The sequence below is a fragment of the Amblyomma mixtum genome, chromosome 1, assembly GCF_055824585.1.
Source record: "Amblyomma mixtum isolate Tamu chromosome 1, ASM5582458v1, whole genome shotgun sequence".
In the NCBI taxonomy this organism is placed as follows: Eukaryota; Metazoa; Arthropoda; class Arachnida; order Ixodida; family Ixodidae; genus Amblyomma; species Amblyomma mixtum.
This window is the reverse complement of record NC_143012.1, coordinates 132,930,346-132,952,289: the sequence shown is the minus strand read 5'-3', so window position 1 is coordinate 132,952,289 and position 21,944 is coordinate 132,930,346. Positions and strand designations below refer to the sequence as shown.

General features: G+C 47.9%; 1 protein-coding gene across 1 annotated transcript in view; it reads right to left on the bottom strand.

Annotated features, from left to right (window-relative positions):
- The window catches only part of LOC149367631 (DENN domain-containing protein 2D-like), a 174,956-nt gene that overhangs the window by 58,417 nt on the left and 94,595 nt on the right, over positions 1-21,944 (bottom strand). Inside the window, exons 6-10 of the mRNA XM_089575130.1 lie at positions 17,992-18,080; positions 13,863-13,929; positions 6,653-6,736; positions 3,171-3,290; positions 2,455-2,514 (exon numbers count right to left, since the gene is read on the bottom strand). Of these exons, the coding sequence (XP_089431256.1) occupies positions 2,455-2,514; positions 3,171-3,290; positions 6,653-6,736; positions 13,863-13,929; positions 17,992-18,080 (420 nt within the window). The remainder of the gene's footprint in view (positions 1-2,454; positions 2,515-3,170; positions 3,291-6,652; positions 6,737-13,862; positions 13,930-17,991; positions 18,081-21,944) is intronic.

The following is a 21,944-nucleotide window of genomic DNA, read 5'->3' as shown; positions in this document are numbered from 1 at the left end:
GAACACTGTGTGTGTGTGTGTGTGTGTGTGTGTGTGTGTGTGTGTGTGTGTGTGTGTGTGTGTGTGTGTGTGTGTGTGTGTGTGTGTGTGCGTGTGCGTGCGCGCGCGCGCGCGTGCGTGCGTGCATGTGTGCATGTCCTGGCGCGAGACCATCACAAAGCAATTTACTAATTGTCCAATACCCCAAAATCACGCACCAGATCCCGTTCGTGGGAGTTAGGAACACAAGTCTGGCAGCGTGGTAACAATGCTCCACTCACAAAAACTGTGTGCTTACTTTCCCGCTATGTCCATGCAATTAAGTTGGCTGCTTTTATATGTCGAGCACTCACTACGCTGTTCGCACTGCTTACGTGATATGTAAGCATATAAACCCCATTTCAAATCTCCCCCCAAACACGCCGCCCCATCCCAATGCCACGGCTGCTCTTTTTGCATGCCTGGAGCCATGTATGAAGGTGATGCCTTGAGTTACCTTGGCCAAGGGAAACCTTTTAATACCTAATTCAAGAAAACTGGTCTGGGCCATACCAAACAGGATTATAATATGCACTGCCACCACTGCAGAGCGTGCACCTGGGCAAAGTGTCATCCTCCAGGCTCCTTTTACTCGCTGTCACTCAGTGCCGTGTTTCTAGTCCATGGTCACTTTGATATCTGAATGATGTAGTCGTTACTGCCACTTTCTAGGCTGTAACTCTCGACCTTTTCCCCATTTCCATGCTGCCAACTCCGAGGGCACGACCGATGCCAGCCTGGTGCAACGGGCAACACATCCCGCCTGGCCGGGCGGCAACTGGCGTGTGCACATGAAGAAACCTACAAAATAACGCCATCTGCACAAAAGTACATCAAATGCAACTTTACATAATCACACCTTCTCAGTCTAATTTTGGTGATTTGACAGAAAGTCGCAGTATAATGTGTACCCCTTTAAGGTTTTTTTTAGAGAAAAACATGAGCTGCAGATTTTCAAAAACATAGACACAGAGGTATTGTAGACACCGTTGGTCGTGCTTTCCTTCAGAATCACAGATCAGTCTTTGCTGTGAATCTGGATACGAAATAAGTCCAAGCTGGAATAAGTAATGCTCTGATGCTTAATTACAGCCAGCCATTGCTTTACTCCAGAAAATGAACCCTGGCACTCTATCAAATAGGTCGGAAGACGGCGTATGTGCACAGAGTGTTGCACAATGCAAAGGAAGTTGCAAACAGGCACAAGGCACCGTTGGTGTTTTCAGCCCCAAATAAGCTGTCGAGATCGACAGCTCGGATCTGCAACACGGAAGTGGCCCGGCTGCAGGACGAAACATGAGACAGCCTACGTTCGTTGCTGTGGAATGTTGTATATTGGTGATGCATTAGTGACCGCCTTAGACAAAAATGTAGAAAATGGAGAAAAATATGCTCATTTGGTCCAGCACACTGGCACGTGTGAATGCGGGGCATGGCTCGGGGAAGCGAGGATTCTAGGCAGGAGGAAGAATGCGAGGGTTTTGCTTCAGGCATTTAACATCAGGACAAAGGCTGATTTGTGCTTAAGTAATCCGATCTGTCAACTAATCTGCATATCGCGGTAAATTGGTAAATTGGTTTTTGAGGAAAGGAAATGGCGCAGTAACTGTCTCACATATCTCGGCGGGCACCTGAACCAAGGGAAGGGAGGAAGGTGGGAGTGAAAGAAAAAAGAGAAAAAGAGGTGCCGCAGTGGAGGTCTCTGGAATAATTTCGACCACCTGGGGATCTTTAACGTGCACTGACATCGCACAGCACACAGGCGCCTCTTGCGTTTCGCCTCCATCGAAACACGGCCACCGCAGTCGGGTTCGAACCCGGGTACTCCAGCTCGGTAGATGAGTGCCTTACCACTGAGCCACCGCAGAAGTCTGCGCTTTCTTCCGGGCAAAGCGGTCAACTACTCTGCATGGAAAGTCGGGCGATGGTGCTGACTCGTTTGTGAAATACAAAATTGCAGCTCTAGACTGGAAGGTGGAGAGAGGCTATGGAAGAGCATGGGGAGGGGAGGTGCCAAACCTAGGCAGCAGAAGCACTATGGAGGGGCTTTAGCAAGACAAAGGCCTCTCCCACGTCTCTCCAATTCACCCCGTCCATTGCCAGCTGCGGCCACCTTATCTCAGCAAACTCCTTAACCCTGACATCATGAGATTAAGGAGTTTCTGCCGCCCCCTGTTACGCTTCCCTTCCCATGAAATCCAGTTTGTTGCCCTTAAGGACCACTGGTTATCTTGCCTTCTTCTACCTAAGCCCACTTCTTCCTCTTGATTTTGACTATGCCCGCATTTTGTTCCCTCACCCACTCTGCCCTCTTCCTGTCCCTTAATGTTACACCTATCATTATTCTTTCCACAGCTCGCTGCACTGTCCTTAACTGGAACCCTCTTCGTCAGCCTCCCTGCCAACTCAGACCGACCATGGAAGAAGGGTGCTCACCCAGTCGTACTTGTCGTCAACAGGCCGCGTTGTAGCCAGGGTGGTGATGCCTCCTTGGCCCTGCAAGGAGCAAAAAACTTGAATAACCCATCGCGGGCTAGTTGGTTCATCACAAGGCAGAACAGTGCAAGCTGCACACGGACAAGAAAGTAGACAAGAGACACACACAGTGCTGACTTACAGCTGAAGGTTTATTTTTCCCGACACTTCGGTAAATATACAGCAGCATCAAGAAAATGAAACCAACCGAGTCTGATAAAGTCATCGCTACCAGAAATCAACAGAACTCCAATCATGTAGCTACCGATAAGAACTGCTTGCTATTCTTTATCTATAAGGGCTATGCAGGAGGTGTGGACACAACTCTCTTTAAGATGCGTGATTTTCACGGCTTCAATGATTTCTCGCATGGTTTTGTCATCGCATCTTAAAGAGAGTTGTGTCAGTACCCCCTCCATAGCGCTTATAGATAAGGAATTGCAGTTCTTATCGGTAGCTGGATGATCGGAGTTCTCCTGTGCGATTTCTGGTGGCGATGACTGTTTATCAGACTTGGTTGCTTTCATTTTCTTGATGCTGCTGTGTATTTACGAAAGTGTCTCGAGAAATAAACCTTCAGCTGTAAGTCAGGACTGTGCGTGTCTCTTGTCTACTTTCTTGTCCCTGTGTAGCTTGCGCTGTTCTGCCCTGCAAGGAGCAAAGGCATCCCCACTCACCGGTGGGCAGCCCAGCCGGCAGCCGGGCGATGGCACCCGCTGCTGGGCCAGCCAGGACAGCAGGTCCCTCCAGCCGGGCTCGGACAGGGAGGCCAGGGGACCCGCCAGGTCACCCAGCAACTGCACCGCATCCAAGGCTGCGCTCTACAGCCTGTCCCATGCCACATGGGCAAGGAGGCACATGTGCGCAAAAAAATATGCAGAGAAAAAAAAACCGGAAGGGACCAGATGAGCCCAAGCTTATAGTGTCAATGGTCTACTGTCCATACGTGCAGAATTGGCCATTCTCTGATTAACAGCCACAGATCCCTGGGATTATTCCTCATACCACTCCTGGCACAGCAGTTTAGCGATGTGCCCCGAGATGGCAGGTGCTGCCAATCCAGACTGCTCTTCCCGAGCAACCTCTCGTGGCCAACCAATGATATCACTGCCACGGTGTGCAGTTTGCTCACAGTCTGGTGGGCAGGTTATGATGAACACATGACCTACGGGGCCCACCTGCCTTACAGGTTGCTTGCTTCTCTGCGACTTTTTGTGGCACTTTCTGCGACACAATCTTCCTAACGCTATTGCATTAAAAAGTGCATGATACAGACCACAGTGGTTACCAGCACGAACTGGAAAAGGATCTCGTGAATCGCATGCCCAACTTGGCCGGCTGGATGCAGCTAGACTGATGAAAACCCACAAGAGAATGGTCGGTCCTTCTCCTGTTTGTGCGCTGCCTTCAACCCATCCACATGATCTCATTCGCCTGAGAAAAAAGCAGGTGGGTTTTAGCATATAGTTAGATGTGCCAAAGCATGTGTTTAGCTTGGTTGACCCATGGCTTTGATTTGCTGGATTGTAGGCACGTCTGGAGACAATATTAGACTCAGGTTAAGCTCTGATCAAGGTTAAGCTAATCTGATCTGTTTGCACTGCACATGGAAGTTGATGAAAACGACAATGTGTAAAGCACAGTGCAAGACTGTGTTGTTGCAGTTTAACACCAGCTCTGATTGGCTGTGGCAACAGCATAGTGCTCTCGTGTAGCGGCCAGTGAAGCTGTTCTGTCCGCCCCGCCATGGGTTCAAAACCTAGTCACGGCAATGTTTATTATATTCATGCATGGGCTGTTTCCAAGTTAGATTTGATCAAGGTCACTCTCAGGGTCACACGGGACACTGTCTAAATATACACCTCCAGAAACACGCCAGGTCACTTGACAGAGGTACGGGCACGCACTTGACCAAGCATGTCAAAAGCCACAAGTGTGTTCCATTGTTCAAAGAATTGTGCATTCTCTAGAAACATAAAGATAGCACTGCCCGGGGGATAATGGAGGCCTTCCGTATAAGGAAGTCGGCTGATGAATGCGTGAGTTCACCATCAATGCTGCTACTTGACACTGAGGTTAATTATAATAAGGGAGTAATTACATCCACCTGAGCGCAGCCATACGGCTACAAAGGAAAGATAAACAGCTTTCTCAGAAACTTCATAGTTACAGAAAAATTCGTCCTGGTCCGGGGTTCGAACCCAGGACCACCGCTTCACCGGAGCAGTCGCTCTACCAAGAAAGCTGAAAGAGAAAGCTGTACAGCTTTCCTCTGTAGCCGTATGGCTGCGATCAGGTGGATGTCAATGAGTAATTAATCCCTTATTACAAATCTACTCCACCTTGGAGGATTCCCCTAAAACATTGAACCAGGTGTGATGTGCACACTTAACTGACGAGAGATTCCTGGAACGTGGCGTGTCGGCAGTGGTGCATTGGACATCGGAGCGCCGTGCGTGCCAGCCCCGCGTTGCGCGTGTACGCATGCAAATGGTGTGCGCGAGGCAGGCACGAGGAGCGTAGAGCTACGTGTCAGCAAACCAAGGTGTAGAGGAAGACACCGCAGCACAAGTCTGGTCATTCAAGCGTGGAAGTGGCAGCTGTTGGACGTTGGGTCTGAGCTGCTGGCGACTTCCCTTCAAGAATCATCGACGCAAGACCATTGAGCCCCATTCAAGCGTGGAGGTGGCAGCCGTCAGACTTCAGGTCTGTGCTGCCGTGGACTTCCCTTGAATCAATGACGCAGGCCTACTGCGTCCCTTTCGAGGTCGGAAGAGGCAGCAGATGGATTGAGGGTCCTTGCTGCCAAGGCTTCCTTGGATGGGCTGCACGAGCCTACAGGGTCTTGGAACGCCGTCGACAGCACCTGGCCACGGTTCTCCTGCTGCAGCTGCCCAGTCAATGGTGGCAGCCGACAGGAGTTCGTCAGCGTCTCCCGTGCCCATCTCCGTTCCTCATCTCCTGGCTCTCTACCACCGTCTCCCTGGACGCAACATCGCAAGTCGCCAAGCCACGTCCTTGCTGCCTGCAAGGCATTCTCGCTCCACCTGGGACGCTTTGTATCCGGTGAACTCTCACCTTTTTATCCATAGTGTTGTACACGTGTCTAGTGTGTGTTTTCCTTGGTGTTTTCGTTTCTTTTATTGGCTCCTTTCCTTTAAAGTATAAACACGGCTTTGTTTTCTTTGTTTGATTCGTTTTGTTTTCTTCTTCGAACCTGCACGCGAAAGCGTTCCCCTTCAGCAATTGGGTACGCGTCGGCCCGATTTGCGACACCAGGTTGATTAGCTTGTTCTGCAATGTTGCTACACAGCCAATTCAATCGCGACTGATCCCGCTTGAACCCCATCCGGATCCTGAAGTGCAATCAAGGGTTGCTACCAGGGAACAATTCTAAGTTCTTTTGTTTATTTTATCCACTGCAGCTTGATTTCGAAACTGTCCTTAAGTTAAGGCAGCTAAAGTTAGGACAATGCAGCAAGCTATGGAAAAAAAAAGATAGGGGTAACGTTAAGAGATCGGAAGCGGGCGGAGTGGGTGTGGGAACAAACGTGGGTTAATGACATCCTAGTCGAAATCAATCAAGAGGAAGAAAAGAGCTTGGGCAGGGCATGTAATGCAAAGGCAAGATAACCGGTGGTCCTTAAGGGTAACGAAGTAGATTCCACGAGAAGGCAAATTTAGACGGGGTGGCAGAAAGTTAGGTGGGCGGATGAGATTAAGAAGTTTGCGGGGATATGGTGGCCGCAACTGGCAAAGGACAGGGTCAATTGGAGAAACATGGGCCTGCAGTGGGTGTGGTCAGACAGATGATGATGATGACTTACATGAGCATGTGGTGCCACCTGTTGTTTAGCAGGCCAACTTGCTTATCGAGATTAAGTGGGCAACCTTACATGTGGAACATGCTTCTATAGGGATCCCAAGTGCCAGGTATGAGAGCAGCAGTGCTCGTCAGGGTATGCAGAGCTCAAAATACTGTCGCTGGCCACAAAACCCTAAGCAACAAATAAAAAGAAAAAAAAATTTAGGCCTCAGTCACATGCACAGCCCATGGTTGTGCTGTCAAATGCAGCACAAGACCCACTTACCCGTCATCTGTTTGCGGCAGTGTGTGTGTGTGTGCAAACCTTTCTTTCAACCCAGCGGTCACACTCACCTGGTGGTAGAAGGCCACGCTGGACGCCCTGGTTGCCAGGCAGAGCACCAGCGGTGTCTCCAGGCCCAGGGCACCCTGGTGACCCTGCAGGCACACACCACAATGCCTGGTGCAACGCGAACATATCTCTGGCACAATAAGCATTTTCAAAATTGTATTTTTCTTAACATGGAAAAAAACGGGACAGTGCACTTTCCACACAAACTGCCCTCGAAAATCGGGGGCATCTGTGGGGCATCCCCCATTGCAAAGCAAGAGGAGCGGAGGAATGCAGAAACACTTGGCTGCGCAGCAGAGTCCAGTCCCCACCTGCCACATCAGCCTGTGTGAGTTGAGAGCAACAGGGGCTCAGACTGGCTTTTGTATCCAGAGACACCCACTGCTCACATCACAGTTCAGAACGGCACATCTCAATTCAAACACTGCAAAACTTCTACAAGCTTGCATTTCTGCCCCCCAAAAGAAGGTCCACCTCATATTGAGTCAGTGCAATGGGGGCCTTGCTCACACATTTTCTTGCTTCGTGGTAGATATGGAAGGCCTCCACAATCTCCCACACAAGTTAGTCTTTGTGCTTAAACAGGCAAGCCAGCTCATGATGAACACACACCATTCGCTTCTTATACCTGCATTCAGCAATGACAAAAAGGTAGAACATCCGCATGCAAGAGATTCAGGGTTCGAATCTCAGTGCAGAGCAATTCTCAACCGGATGAAAAAAAAGAAATAAACTCCGCATGTAGATGGAATTGAGTAACCAGGAATAGGGTGCGGCCTCATCTCAACGACCAGAACAAGATTCGGCTACTCTGGTGTAGTACTGGGCTGCAACCTCCTATCTGAATGAAACAATCGGCCCTCAGTCCCCAGCAGCTGCAGAGTAACTGGCAGTCAGACCTGTGTGACGCAGTGAAAGGTACGAGAATCTCTGGCTTTGGACATTGAAAGCCATTGAAAGCTGAACCTGGCAATGTTTCACCCAGCTAGCCCAGCAGTGTTGTAAGAGGAATAAGCGGGTATTAAATGGGATGTCATAGTGCTTAGGTTAGGAGGACAGATGAGGCGTATACAATCCTAAAGGGGGGGGGCATATACTGTGCTATCGTGGATTAGCGGACAGACGAGAACTAGGTGTGGGATGCCTCATCAATCAAGATACAGCTGGCAACTTAGAGAAGTCTTATAGTACTAACGAAAGGGTGGCAGCTACCACAAATAGAGTTAATGAGATGTACTAATAGAAGCTGGTACAGGCCTACGAACCTACATCAAGCCATGATGACCAGATCTTTGAAAGCTTCCATGAAGACATGGAATCGGCGATGAGCAAAGTAAAAACAGAGTACACTGTAGTTCATACCCAAAAAATTGTGCAGTAACATGAGGACTAATGCAACACTGTGCTGATGGGCGACTTCAATGCGAAGGTAGTCAAGAAGCAGGCTGGAGACCAGGTGGTAGGTGACTATGGCATAGGTTCTAAGAATAGCAGGGGAGAGTTATTAGCAGAGCTCGCAGATAGAAATAATTTACAGATCATGAATACCTTCTTCCACAAACGAGCCAACAGGAAGTGGACATCGAAGAGCCCCAATGGTGAGACTAAAAATGAAACAGACTTCATACTGTGCGCTCACCCTGGCATTGTGCAAGATTTTTTAAATTGCCACCCTGACATCACGACCTTAGTAAATCAACCATCTTCATTAGCAGTCTTCAAAAAAAAAGTTGAATGCGTAGTTGCTGTCACTTCAGGAGGAACCTGACTTCTTAAATCACGCCGAATGGCTTTGAATGCTTAACCCACCAATCCTGCTCTGTGTCAATGCCTGTATTATGTTTACCGTTTTTTGAACCTGACTTCTTAAATCACGCCGAATGGCTTTGAATGCTTAACCCACCAATCCTGCTCTGTGTCAATGCCTGTATTATGTTTACCATTTTTTTTTTCCCTCACCGCATGCTGAGGTGTTGTGTGTATTGAGAGACTGCCATTCGTCAGGTGCCTTTTTGTCAGCCTCTTAGACAGACTTTTATGACTTGTCTTAGAGCACTGCACGAGCCTCAATCTGAGGCCCAAGCCCGGCCCGGGCCCGAGACCTGAAGCCCGGGCCCGGCCCAGGCCCGCTAAATTATCACTCTAGTGAGCCCGGCCCGTTTGCTCACTCTGAGGAAGTAGACCGCTACTAGAACGATAAGAAACTGGTCGGCAAAGGTTCTGAAACCACAGTTTGGCCTGCAGAAAGTTGGTTCTTTTTAACGCAGAAGAAAGTGATTAAGAGTAGTGCTCGCCAGGCCCGTCTTTTGGACAGTAATCTCGTGTAGGTGCGCAAAGATAAACTCTGAAGTTCTGAGAGCCAAATAAAAAGGGCTGCATACGCGCGTAATAGACCACTTTGCATTCCCCCATGATTTTAATCAGTTATATTTTGCAGCCCACGAAGCATAAACATTAAAGCTGCCTAGCAAGCAGTAGGATGACATTTTTTTAGTGAATGCGATCTCACAGGTTGAATTCATAGGCGAACTGGCCACCTTTCAGCAGGAACGAAAAGTTAAAAGGCTTGAGTATCTCACGGTGCGTGTTTTGAAGACTATAAGCGTCCTAAACTAATATGTTCTTCCCGAATGCATTACTAATAGTGTATAGGTATATTTCGGGATGACAAACGATCAATGGCCAATTAAGACCGGGTGAATTTTACTCTTACTGGTGGAGCAGAATATAACGCGCGAACCACGTGATAACTTAGAGGGCAAAACACTTGTCATGACAACCAGGCTGAAGAAGCGAGGAGGGATATATGTGGTTACGAGATGAGATTTACAAACTCTCACGATCCTTCGTGGCTATTTCATTAAGAGACGTTGCGGTCAGCTGATCAAAAAGAAAACCAAACGCGCTTTAGTTTGTGAGTTTTATCACATGAGAAAAATGCAGCTATAAAATAAAGTTATGTTTTGGAGGCTTAAGGGCCCAAGGGGAGTCAGGCTGTGAGAGACACCGAAGCAGAGGGCTCTGGATCATTTCGACCACCTGGGTTTCTTCAACGAGCAATGATACTACAAAGTACATGGCTGTCATGCTTGCCACTTAAATAGAAATGCGGCCACTGAGGCTAGGAGCAAACCCTGGTTCCCCGGCTCAGTAATCAAGAGACTTGACCACTAAGCCACCGCGGCGTGGAAATAGGGAAATAAATAAGTCAATGAATAAAGCTTAGTTTTTTTTCTCAGAGCGTACTATAACCCACAGCTCATCCGTGTCGCTACTCCAATGACGCAGTTGTGTACCTCACTGCAATCGTAAATGAAAAGTTGGACACCAGCCGTTTCTGTACGGACCCAAGCCCGACTTGAGTCCACAGCTTTAAGCCCGAGCCCGGCCCAGGCTCGGCAAAACAGATCATGTCTCGGCCCGGCCCGGCCCGGGCTTTCGGGCCGACCTGAGCCCGTGCAGTGCACTAACTTGTCTGCCTGAAATAAACATTCAAATCAATACAGACGTCATTGGAAAAGTGCGCTGTAGCAATGACAGAATGGTAAGGTCTCGAATCAGCCTAAACTTAAAGAGGGAGTGGAAGAAACCAGTGAAATGGAAGCTGATCCATGAGTTGGTGGCACGAGGGAAATTAGAGGAATTCACGATCTCGGTGCAGAACAGATATTTGGCTTCAACTGAAGAAGACGACCGTAGTCCTCCATAAAGTCCATAAAGAAATAAAATTCCAATCAGGAAGGGTGCCCGGCAGGAAGACACGATCTTGCCAATGCTATTCACTGCCCGTTTACAGGGGGTACCTATTCAGAGACCTGGAATGGGAACGACTGGGGATAGGAGTTAACGGAGAATACCTAAGTAATCTGCAATTCGCTGATGACATTGCCTTGCTAAGTCACTCAGGACACGAACTGCACGATCAATCAGTTTCGACAGGCAGCAGAGTGGAACGGTGGGGCTAAGAATTAACATGCAGAAAACCAAAGTAATGTTCAACAGTCTCGCAAGAGAATAGCGGTTCACAACTGGTACCGAGGTGCTGAAAGTGGTAGTAAGGGAATGTGGCTACTCAGGGCAGGCAGTGGCTGCAGATGAGGACTGCATGAGCGAAATAACCAGAAGGATGGGGTCATGAATGTCCCTCAAGAGAAAAGTATATTGCCGTGTCTGGAACGGGAGCGCCACGCTCTTTGGTGAAGAGACTGATGTTGAGCCGGTGCTCCTCCCCAACATCACCACCCCGATGAAAGCCGAGTCCTGACCGGCTTCTGCCTGGCCCCAGAGTGTGGCCCCCTACACAACGGAGCCTTAATTAAAGATTAAAAGAACAGTGCAAAAAAGTTTCACAAGCCACATCTGGTCCCCTCGGCACTCACTGCCAACGTTGTGAAGAAGCAAAAAAACGGGAAACCCAAAGTGTGCCCCGGTGCAGTGATTATTCCACAGTGGTTGCCAGACAAACAATAATCGAAGCCCTGAAGACTCGGGAGCGTCAGGTGCTGCTGCATAAGGAGCTCTCACTTGCGGGGGAAGCATAATCAGTGTAGTGCTTTGTGCTGAGCATTTGGTTCTGTTGCTGACGTATCTTGACATGGGCGCCCTGAATCTTTTTCCCATCATCTGCATATTTATACCCGATGTCGCCGAAATAGATCCTTCAGTTGACAGTGCTGTGTTCATCCTCATTCTTCGTCCTACGTGTGCCTCAGACCGCACTGTCAACTTCAACAAGCCAGCTAGACTTTTCCATCCTGTTCAAGTGCCCAGAGTCCCGTCTGAGCAAGTTGGCAAGGATCTTCTCGGCCCTTTTCCAACTTCATCTTCAGGCAACAGGTGGGCCATCATAAGGCTGAAACCAAGCCACTCCAGCGCGGCACAGCAGCCAAGGCTGCAAAATTTTCCGTGGAACACATTCTCCTCAGGGCCGGGCACTTATTAGTGCTTTCATGGCCAAACTCCAAGAATCCCCCATGCGTGGCACAACCATCCCCAGACAGATGGCCACGTCAACACGCTCTGTACATCGGAGCAATAGCACAAACAGGACAAGTGACCAAGAACGAGTGGACACATTTTTGCCGTGTCATCCCAAAGCATGCGCAAATTCACTGCGAGCGTAGGCAAGCAATTTCTTTTTTTGAGAGTCTGACAGAAGGAATGCTTACAGAGGCACTTCCTAATTAATCTGGCTGTCTTTTCTGCTTCAATAATTTCACAACCTACGCTCGCAGTGAATTTGCGCATGCTTTGGGATGACACGGCAAAAATGCATGTATAAATTCTTGTGCTTTTGTTTCTAATAAAGTTGTTGGAAGCCAGTGCTGTGTGTGTGTCCACTCGTTCTTTTGTCCCTTGTCCTGTTTGCGCTATTGCTCCGATGTATGAACCAACAAGCTCGAATTTCAACGTCAACATGCTCTGTACAGCATTTTCCAGCACACTTGTGACACTGGCAATACTGGTCTATGCTTTGCATTGCAATAAGCTTACACCCACTGGCCGTTCACTGGTCTCTGCACTGTCCCGCGTTAAGCTATGCTGTCACTGCGCACAGCTCGGCTCCTCACTGGGACACTGTCCGAAGGGGGCTGGGCCTGCTACGAGCACTGACATATACCAGGCGTCCCAGCTGAATGTAACCACGCTTTTAAAAAGCAAGGAATGTCCCAGCTGCATGGCTTAGAGTTGAGTGGCCTAGCCTGCAATGTTTTTCTTTTGTTCTTCAAAAGTAATTAATCAGTTAAGCCTCATTGGCTAACTTCTTAATCACTGACTTGAGGAACAGAGTGTTAATGGAAAACCAGTAGATCGCTTCAAAAAACAGCTGACTGAAATGCTTGCACCAAGATACCGTTATCGGCCTTAAACTTGCACAATAAAAGAAAGCATGACAGCGTGCCACTTCAACGTCCCAAGACAGAAAAATAAACCGGCTTTTCTCTGAAGTGCCCCCTCTCCTTCGTGTGCAGAGATGTGAGCCAGCCGGGTGGCTGGAGTGAAGCCATGACATGTCTGCTGTGTATTTTAGTGCAAAAAAGTCTTTCCCCCTCTCGTTCTCGCTTTTTTGCATTGTTCTCATGCAATGTCTGCTGTTGTATGAAAGGAACAAGCAAGCTGAACGCGAGAAATGAGAGCATTGTATGCAGAACCCTGTAATTTCAGAGAAACCGAAGAAAACAGTCATGCAGGTCTCACCCTGCCTCGGCAAAGGAGTGCGTGCATTAAACACAACGCTCTTGTCTGGTTCTTGTCTTCCGAGCAAAAAGGAGAAGTAGTGGAATGACAGTGAGGCTTAGTCATCTTAAAACCGAATTTTCGTGCAGCAAAGAAAAGATGAATGATGGCGCGGAAATCCTTAGTGTCGAAGAGCCACTCATTCTACAGCTGCCGCAGTTTCAGTTTTGAGTGGGCGGAGGACAATGACTCTTCTCATCGATGAATGTTTATCACTTCAGGGTGCCACTTACCTTCCATGCGTGCTTTTAACCTAACTCCAAAGCACAGCCACGTTTCAGCTGCACAGCACGAGAGAAACGACTGACGAGAAAGATGAATGCTGCAGCGCGTGTGAGAAACGCTGCTAGAAGTCAACTGCACCAAGCATCATGAATAAGAACCCATTCAGGCATAGAGTATGAAGCAGTACTTGACACTTCCCATCGAAAAAGCAGTACCATACCTTTAGGAGGCGCTAATGTGAACCAGCAATAACATCACACTTAGAACAGTCGTCAAGAAGTGACTAGCTTCGCTGGCTTCCAACCATATGCCCAGCTGGTTACCCCAGTCTATCTGTCAGACTCAGTCAAATACCATGGACATCACTCCCTCTACACCACGAAGGGGATACCAAACTCCATTCTTGACCTCCTGTGACCTGTGTTCTGGCCATTTCTTGATCGAACGGCCTCACTGCTGCTTTTTCTATGAGCACATAATTTTAGAATGCCCAAAAAATGAATGCCGACTTGTGCCATCAGTTTGGTATGGTGCACTCAAATGCAATCGCGCACACCAGCATGGTGGTCGTTTAGACCAGAGGGAGCCGGCGCCTTGCCAAGCTGCCGGCACGTTATTTTGCCTGCTTCCTTTCACTGATGTAGTCCAGCACAAGAGAACCACCCTGCCACACTGCAATAACATCCAGGAAATGGGGAAACTAGTTCTTCCCTACCAACGACAGCAGCCACAGCAGGGAAGCCATCTCACCTTGGGCAGCTGGAGGCAGTGGAAAAAGGTCTTCTCCCCATCGTCCCGCACCAGCGTGAAGAAGAACCTGCAGGGTGGAGAAGCCACCTCTGGTTTCGGCCACACAACACTTGATATTTCCAGCAGCACGCAGAGAGAAAGAAGTCCTTCTGCTCTGCTGACAGTGATGCAACACCAACTGGCCCTTATCCTGTGCACGGCTAGTATGGAGCCCAATACAGACTAGGGTACAGCAGCAGCAACAATCAAACATCAAACAGAGGGTTTTGAACGAGGGTAAAGTTACTTATCATTTTTAGGTCGTTAGAAATACCACCGCAGATATGGGCACCATTAACTCAGATTATTCTAAGGCTTGAAATTATGCAAGTTATGGCTTGAAATTCACCTCTGAAACCCCGCACAGACATGAGCTGCAATTATTAGACATCAGAATGGATATGAAACATGATCACATGTGTTGGTCCTTTCTACAGCGGTGAGAAAAGCCTTTGTTTGGTAACCATCCAGGGCATTCGAAGATAGTAAATTGTGGCATAGCTGTGCCGTGTTTGGGATCAGTAATACTGATGCGTGTATGCTATTAATAACAGTTTAAAACAGCAGGTCCAGAGGCTGAGATCAGCGGGATTCCCAGATAAGGTTGTTGAGGTCGCCAGGAAGGGGCGACCACATTCACATCTACTGAAGCAAGCCGGAAGAAAAGTGGTGGCAGCCTTCTTCCTCTCTCGTGCCGGCCCTGCCTCGTTCTCTTCACCATGCGGCTCGTGCGAACCATGCACATCACTGCAAGGTTATAATTCTTGCTTCTGCAAAGAAGACGGATGTGCACCGCATGGCAATCGCCTGGTGCACGCTCCTGGCTGGACTGGCTCATCTCGGACTGCTGTTGGCCCTGCTGCCATTCTGAAGCTTCTCCAAATAAACCCCACCTTACATTTGGCGGAGTCTCACCCTGTAACTCCGCAGCCAAACGCTACCTCCTTCCGTGATGCCTGCAGACGTCAACCACCCCTTTAGCGTTCGGACCTCGATGGATGTCGTGGACTACTTATCCGCTACCAGTGTGAGTGCCAATTCCGCCTTTTCCATGGACATCGAAGACCTCTTCTATTCAGTTCCCCAGAAGGACTTGTTAGTTACAGTGCGGGATCTCATCGAAAACCGAGGTGCGGTGGCCTTCCAGAACAGCTCGGGCATATCGGGGAATTCATTTTTAGAACTTTTGACTTGCTACCTTTCCTCCACTGTTGTAGAACATGAAAACTGCAGGTACATACATACAGAAGCAGGGCGTTCGAATTGGCTCGCATGTAGCTCCTATTTTGTGCCACATATTTTTATCCCATTTTGACAATGCGTTGCATGACAAGCTTATTGACATTCGAGTAGTGAAAGTGTTTAGGTATGTGGACGATTTCTTAATTTTCTTGAAACTAGCTTCCCGTGACAGTGTCGAAGTGGCCGCAAATGACATCTTGACCTTCTTTAACGATACCTGTCCTGACTTGAGTTTTACTCATGAGGTGCCCCTTGATGACTCAATTAGGTTTTTAGATTTGACTCTCACCTTCTCTGAAGAGACCCACATTTGCTGGAGCTACTCTCCACGGACCAAGAAAAGACTGCTGCCCTACTCCTCCTCGCATTCAAAACTTGTGAAGAGAGGCATTGCCAACCTTTGCCTCGGTAATGCTCTGCGCGGGTCTTGTACACACAATATGCAGAAGAGTTTCTTAGCGCAACTTGACCGGTTGAGGACAGCGGGTTACCCTGAGGACGTCCTCGTTTCTATTGCTGAGACCTTGACCAGTAAGTTTAAGTCACAGTACAAAAAAGTTGAAACCCCTAGTGAAGAATCGAGACCCGCTGTAATGCCATACCTGCATAAAGTGTCACATAACGTTAAGAAGGTAGCCATGAAATACGGTGTTAAGGTTGTCTTTTCTGCGCCCACCAAACTGTCGTCGCTTTGTTCACGTATATCTAAAATTAGCACAAAAAGAAATGTAATGTCAAGCACCAGACCAAGTTCACTAAATGCACAGCCGATGTTGTTTACTCGCTTCCACTGTCCTGTGGCAAGGCCTAGATAGGTCAAACTGGTCAATGCGTCAATGACCGTATGAGGCAGCACCGCACGTCGCTGCAGCCAGGCAACACAGCAAATCTGCCACGACACTGAAACCACTGCAAAGACTGCACCCCTTTGTTCCATAGTGTAAGAATCATTGGCCGCGGCAAAACGCAGATAGAACGAGAAATCTTAGAAGCCTTCAAAATCAAGCAGTTAGGAACTGAAAAGAATATAGTTTCATGAATGGGACATAGGTTGTCACACGCTTTCTTCGATCGCTTGATCTATTTCGTGTTTGTTGTTTTTGTTAACGTTTGTGGTTGCTCTCGCGCATGTGCGCCCTGTCCTGATGTTGGCGATTCACCAAGTAAAGAATTTCAGTTGTGTTTCCAGCGTTGTCCTGTGTACTTCTCCTCCTTTTCGCTGGTTTTCTACTAACCAAACACCTCGTTCTCAAAACTTTCTGTCCCTCTTGAGCTGATTTTATCATAGTTTCTTAAATTTATTTCTGCAGATGCATCTTCTGATGTGCGCCGGCTATGCAAGCAGACGACAGCGCAAGCAGACAACGGCGAGCGCATCCTCAATTTGCAAACCACGTCGGATCCGGGGTTCCATGGGACAGGCTGGGGCTGCTTCCAGTCCAGACACAGTCCAGAGGAGCTGCCTGGGTACAGTTCTCAACTTGGCAAATCAGAGAGACCATTTGTTTGGTTTGGTTTGGTTTATGGGTTTTAACGTCCCAAAGCGACTAAGGCTATGAGAGACGCCGTAGTGAAGGGCTCCGGAAATTTCGGCCACCTGGGGTTCTTTAACGTGCACTGACATCGCACAGTACACGGGCCTCGAATTTCTCCTCCAAAGAAATTCAACCGCCGCGGCCGGGATCGAACCCGCGTCTTTCGGGACAGCAGCCGAGCACCATAGCCACTGAGCCACCGCGGCGGCCGAGAGACCATTTGTGAGTGGCTCCCACAATACACAGGTCTATTGGTAACATTAACATGAGGATCCATAGCACACAAAATTGAAGAGACACAACACCAGTGCTAAACTTGCACGGAACCGTGGAAGTTCCGTGGAATGGTTCCATGGAAGTTTAGCGCTCGTGTTCTACGTCCCTTGAATATAGTGCGCTATGGATCCGCATGTTGACTACCCACTAGCCCGAACCCTGACCCTTCTATGGTAACGTTAGTAATGTACAAAGATTGCTTCAAAGCTTTGGGTGCAGGCTTGGAGTTTCTCTGAAAAAGGTGTAAAAGACAATATGCTTTAGCGCTTGTTAACTGTATGTAGAATGTCCTGTGCAACGTCGCAGTGAACGTGACAGGTACTATTTGATCTCGACAACACACTGTACCACACAACATTAGTTAAGAAGTATGATTTTTGCTAATCTGTTGTCCAATATTGTATTAGAGTCAATTTTAACTAAGCACAAAAAGTGGATGGCCGGCAAAGTGTCCTGCCCCAAGGCAGACACTGCCATTGGTGTCCGGTGCAGACCGCCCCAGGCTGTCCACGGGACTTCCTTCAAGTGTCCAGTTTGTATCATTATTTGTAACACTGCTGCAATCGAAAAATGGATTTGCCCTAAGCATTCCTTTAATAGAGATTTTTGTTGTAACCCTTGTGTACTCGCCCCGCTGCCCGAACCATTCGTGTAACACTGTGATGCTCTTTGTACCAGGGCAGTGGTGATGAGCCCTGTTTCACGACTGACGCGTTCTTTGCTCTATTCTGTGTTTTGTGTTACCTCGTTGCTTTCTTGACTGACCTTTTGTTCAGTACCTTTTCTCTGTTCGCTCCCCCCTTATGTAATACCCCGAAAGGGGCCCTTAAGGAATAATAAATGACGGTGAGACACAGCTTTCACATAAAACACAACCGACAGTTGGTTAATTTGTAAGCGGTTAAGTTTCACGCCATACAAGCACATGCGCGATAGGACAGTGCAGCGATAAGTGTACAGGGACTGGCAAAAGAACCAAACTCTGTCAGCCAAGCAGTATGCAATGTGTCAAAGAGGCCAGCCACAACAGTACTGGCCTTTCGGCTGCCGAAGCACCATCCTCAGAGCAGTCCTGTGGCAGGCAGAGGTGAGCAATCACCACCGGGTCATAGCCAGGGCAGTCTGTCTGCAAACAACACACCACAACCTCTTGTAATGGCTGCCCTATGAAGGACAACTGTGGAAGACATCATCACATCCTAATGGCACATTACAATTGGCGATCCGAAGCTCGTTTTCTTGACAGCGGCTAGTGTTTCAACGAACCATTTTTGATGCCGATCCTGGCTTCCAGTAGTGGACCTGCCTTACCACCCCCTTTCCTGCCAATTGACGGTGCATTTCGTGCTCCGTCCGGACAACCCATTGATATAAGCCATAATTTTCCTTCAGCACAATTCAGAGGGAAGCTCAAGCTCCTACAAAAATAAAATGAGCCCGTGATCTCCGTTCGAATTAACCCTAGGTCCCGAGTGAGCCAGTGACGCCGAGAAGGCACACAAGTTTATTGCGCCAGTGATACCACGACACTTCCATCAGCACTCGTGACCATGATTATGCCTGTACTGAGTCTACGATGCAGTGCAGCTGTATTACCTTCCTGGTATGTTAATTTTGTGGCAAACGAGCCAAGGCACCACTCAGAGAACACTCTTCTGATGTTTCAGCCGCTGCCATGCTGGCTGCCTGCTTCGTTCCTGTCGCCGAAACGCTGCATCGCATTCCCTGGACGGCCCCCGATCGCGTGCCCCGGAGCAGAATTCCAAACTTGGCGCACAGATCTCATCTCACTTGGCAACATTCTTCAATGATGTCACCAATCACGGGACCCGACGAGCGCTCTCTACTTAAACCGATCACCGACGCAGGCCAGACGCCGCTCAAAGAACCATGTTGAACGCTCTTCTGACGTTTCACGTCTGTTATCTAAGCCCTTCGAAAGACAGCCTGACACGGCGAGGATTGTTTCGTGCATGTTGTGACGCAGAAATGCTCGCAGCACTGTCAACTCACGCTGTTGATTTCTGGGGATGGCGAGCTAAATCCGGGCTGCCTGAATTCGAGGCCTTGATAAAAACTACAAAACAATTATAGAAAAATCAGGCAACCATCATGCGCAAAGTTAAACAGCTTAGAACTGCACAGTCCTGCCATGAAAAAATGCTAACGTTTATTACCAACCGCGTTGTGACGCTAGAATCAACCCAACAATCCCCGCCACTCAACTCTGGACCAAGTGTTGGTTAAGCCCAGACTAAGAAAGATCAAAGCTGCAAGGATTGATACAAATAACAGGCCATGCAGGGATAACCTTAATTTTCATGGCTTAAATTCAATTCAAGTTGTTTAACTATTTTTACAACACTACAAATAATGCGAGAGCAAGCAACAAAAAAGCTGCTGATTAGTAGCTTGACAAAGGCTGCTGCCCCTATATTTGACAGGTTGAAGGGCTTCTCATAGAGAAATTTATATAGATGTCTGGATTAAAAGCAGAGAACATCACTTACACATGTGTTGTAGACACTCTCATGGGACGCAATCAAGACGATAGCTAGGTGGGAGAGTTGGTGATACATTTTCCAAAAATAACAGCGCCAAAAATGGGCATGAAGGGTAGAAAAACACAGGTCAGCGCTTGCCCTCTGTTTTTCTACCCTTCATTCCCGTTTTTCGTGCTGTTATTTTTGTACTCAATCACGCTTGCTGTTCATAGGCGTTCATGGGGACATAGCACAAGACACAACTGATAACACAGTTGGACATACACTGGTGCATATGCTACACATTGCAATGCTACCCAAGCATTTGGCATGTCATGTTACCATAATCCACACCATAAAAAACGCACCATGTTCATTATGCTCTAATCCCACAGCAGAAAAAAAATAACCAATGTTACGTAAGACTTGATACAATCAAATGTAATGAAATGTTATGTAAATGAAACGTAATCTAATGAAGTGTAATGTAAATGAAACATAATGTAATGCACAATGATATGATACAAAATGTGAGTCATGGAGGGACACTGAACAAAAAGTACTGTGCTAACAAACTGGAACTACATCTTGATCCTGATATTACTGAATGTATGTGAAGTCGTGGAATCAAAGTGTCGCCCAATAAGAGTTAAATTCACCCATTTCAAAGCCAAGGAGAACATCCTGTCTTCTGCCACAAGGTTGTGTTGTGCTTTGTGGCAACTAAGGCCTAGTATCAACAAATGAAGCAGTATCAGCGGGTAAAAATTAACAGTTTCTCGGGGGAATCTGCTTCGCTTAAAAAGCTAAACACACAAGACGTGTCAACAAATGCATTGGCGCTACAACAAAACACCGCTCCGGTGCGAAAATTGGCAGAAATGGCCAGAAAACTGCGTAGCATGAAACTTTCTCACCGAAATCTGAGGAGGTAGAAAAAAGCGCTGCAGTTGCCCAACTACACCAGCAAGTGTCCCAGACAACCTGAGACGGAAATAGAGACTTCAACCACACTGTTGACCACCAAGAAGCGCAGCCAGTTGCTGCATGGGTGTGGGAAAAAAAAAAAAACAGCAGAGAAGTTTTTGTTTCTCCGTAACTGTTGGCCATTCAAAGAGGATTCCAAAATGCAACGCTCCCCTTTGATTTTGTTTTTTTACTATCGACCACTGTTTGTATGAAATTCACAAAGAATACCACCACAAACACTTGCTGAACCTGTATTACTTATCTCCACACACACAGGTGAAGAAGGGCATGCATGCCTTCCGGTGCACCCATTGCGAATGTCTCCACGAAGGGCATCCGGAAAGATAAAATCACACGGGGCCAGGAGAGGGCAGTCCAGCCAAATTTGGCAACTGCTCAAGTATCAAGCACCATTTTCCATCTGTGACAAAGGTGGAAGTGGGGACACATAAACGGGTCGCATCAATCTTGTGATATTTTAACGCATTATCTTTTGCTTAAAGGGGGAAAAAAAATGCGGGGCACTACTTTTGGACATCCTTTGTACACAGTTAAGACTATTTCTGTATTTTGCTCAACTGAATAAATAAATAAAACTTTAAAAATTCATACTTTGGCTATGGGTTTCCACCGAAAACGCGGCGCCAAATTGTAAACTGTGCCTGACAAATGGCCAAGTCAACCACTGTTATTAAGATGTGTGCTACAGATTAGTTCTTTCCGTGTTGGCAAGAAGTGTGCCAAAAATGAAAAAATCCCATGTGGTCATGTGCCTGCAGGCCATGATAACAGTGCTCTCAAAGCAACACAGCAGGGGAAGAACACAATGGCAGCAAAACCATGCCTGTGAGCTGGCCTGCAACAGCCTCCAAAGAGGCTATCAAACTAAGATAATAAACACTGCAGAATTCCTCTGTCTAGCCGGCTAAATGGGGATTGATGGGAAACCCCACACCTCGTTTGTCCGTGACAGTACAGTATCTGCCCGCCCTTTAGCCCTGCATGCCACCTTTCCTGCTGTTTTCAACCACTTCGGAAGCATACAAAGTGGTGGAGGCCCTTTTATTAGCAATTTCACTTTGGTATCCGGCGCCTGTCATAAAAAAAAGATAAAGAGGCTTCAGAAATCAACATTCTTTGCGCTCATTTGAGACAACTGGGCTGAAAGGATTAGCAGGAGGGCATTGATATTGTCACGTTGTACTGACGGCAGTCCAGCGGTCAGGAAGACAGCAACAAAGACTTGCAAACGAAGCTCTTTATTTGGGCTGACTTGCGCCCGCAAAAGAACTGAATCACTCGGTGGCGGCATAGCAACAGGCGTGCTCGGCGATTGTCGAACAGAATGCCCACCGCTCTTGGCCGAGCTCAATTTAAAGCTGATAGCTAACTTTCGAGATACAGCGTGCAAAATTACCACAACATTCTGGAACAACACAGAGTCGGCTCCGCCTGGATGCGATGAACCGAGGTTGTGTCTTGCATCACAGACACAGTGATGGAGCCCCGCGCAGGCAGCTCTGAAGAATGGATTCGCA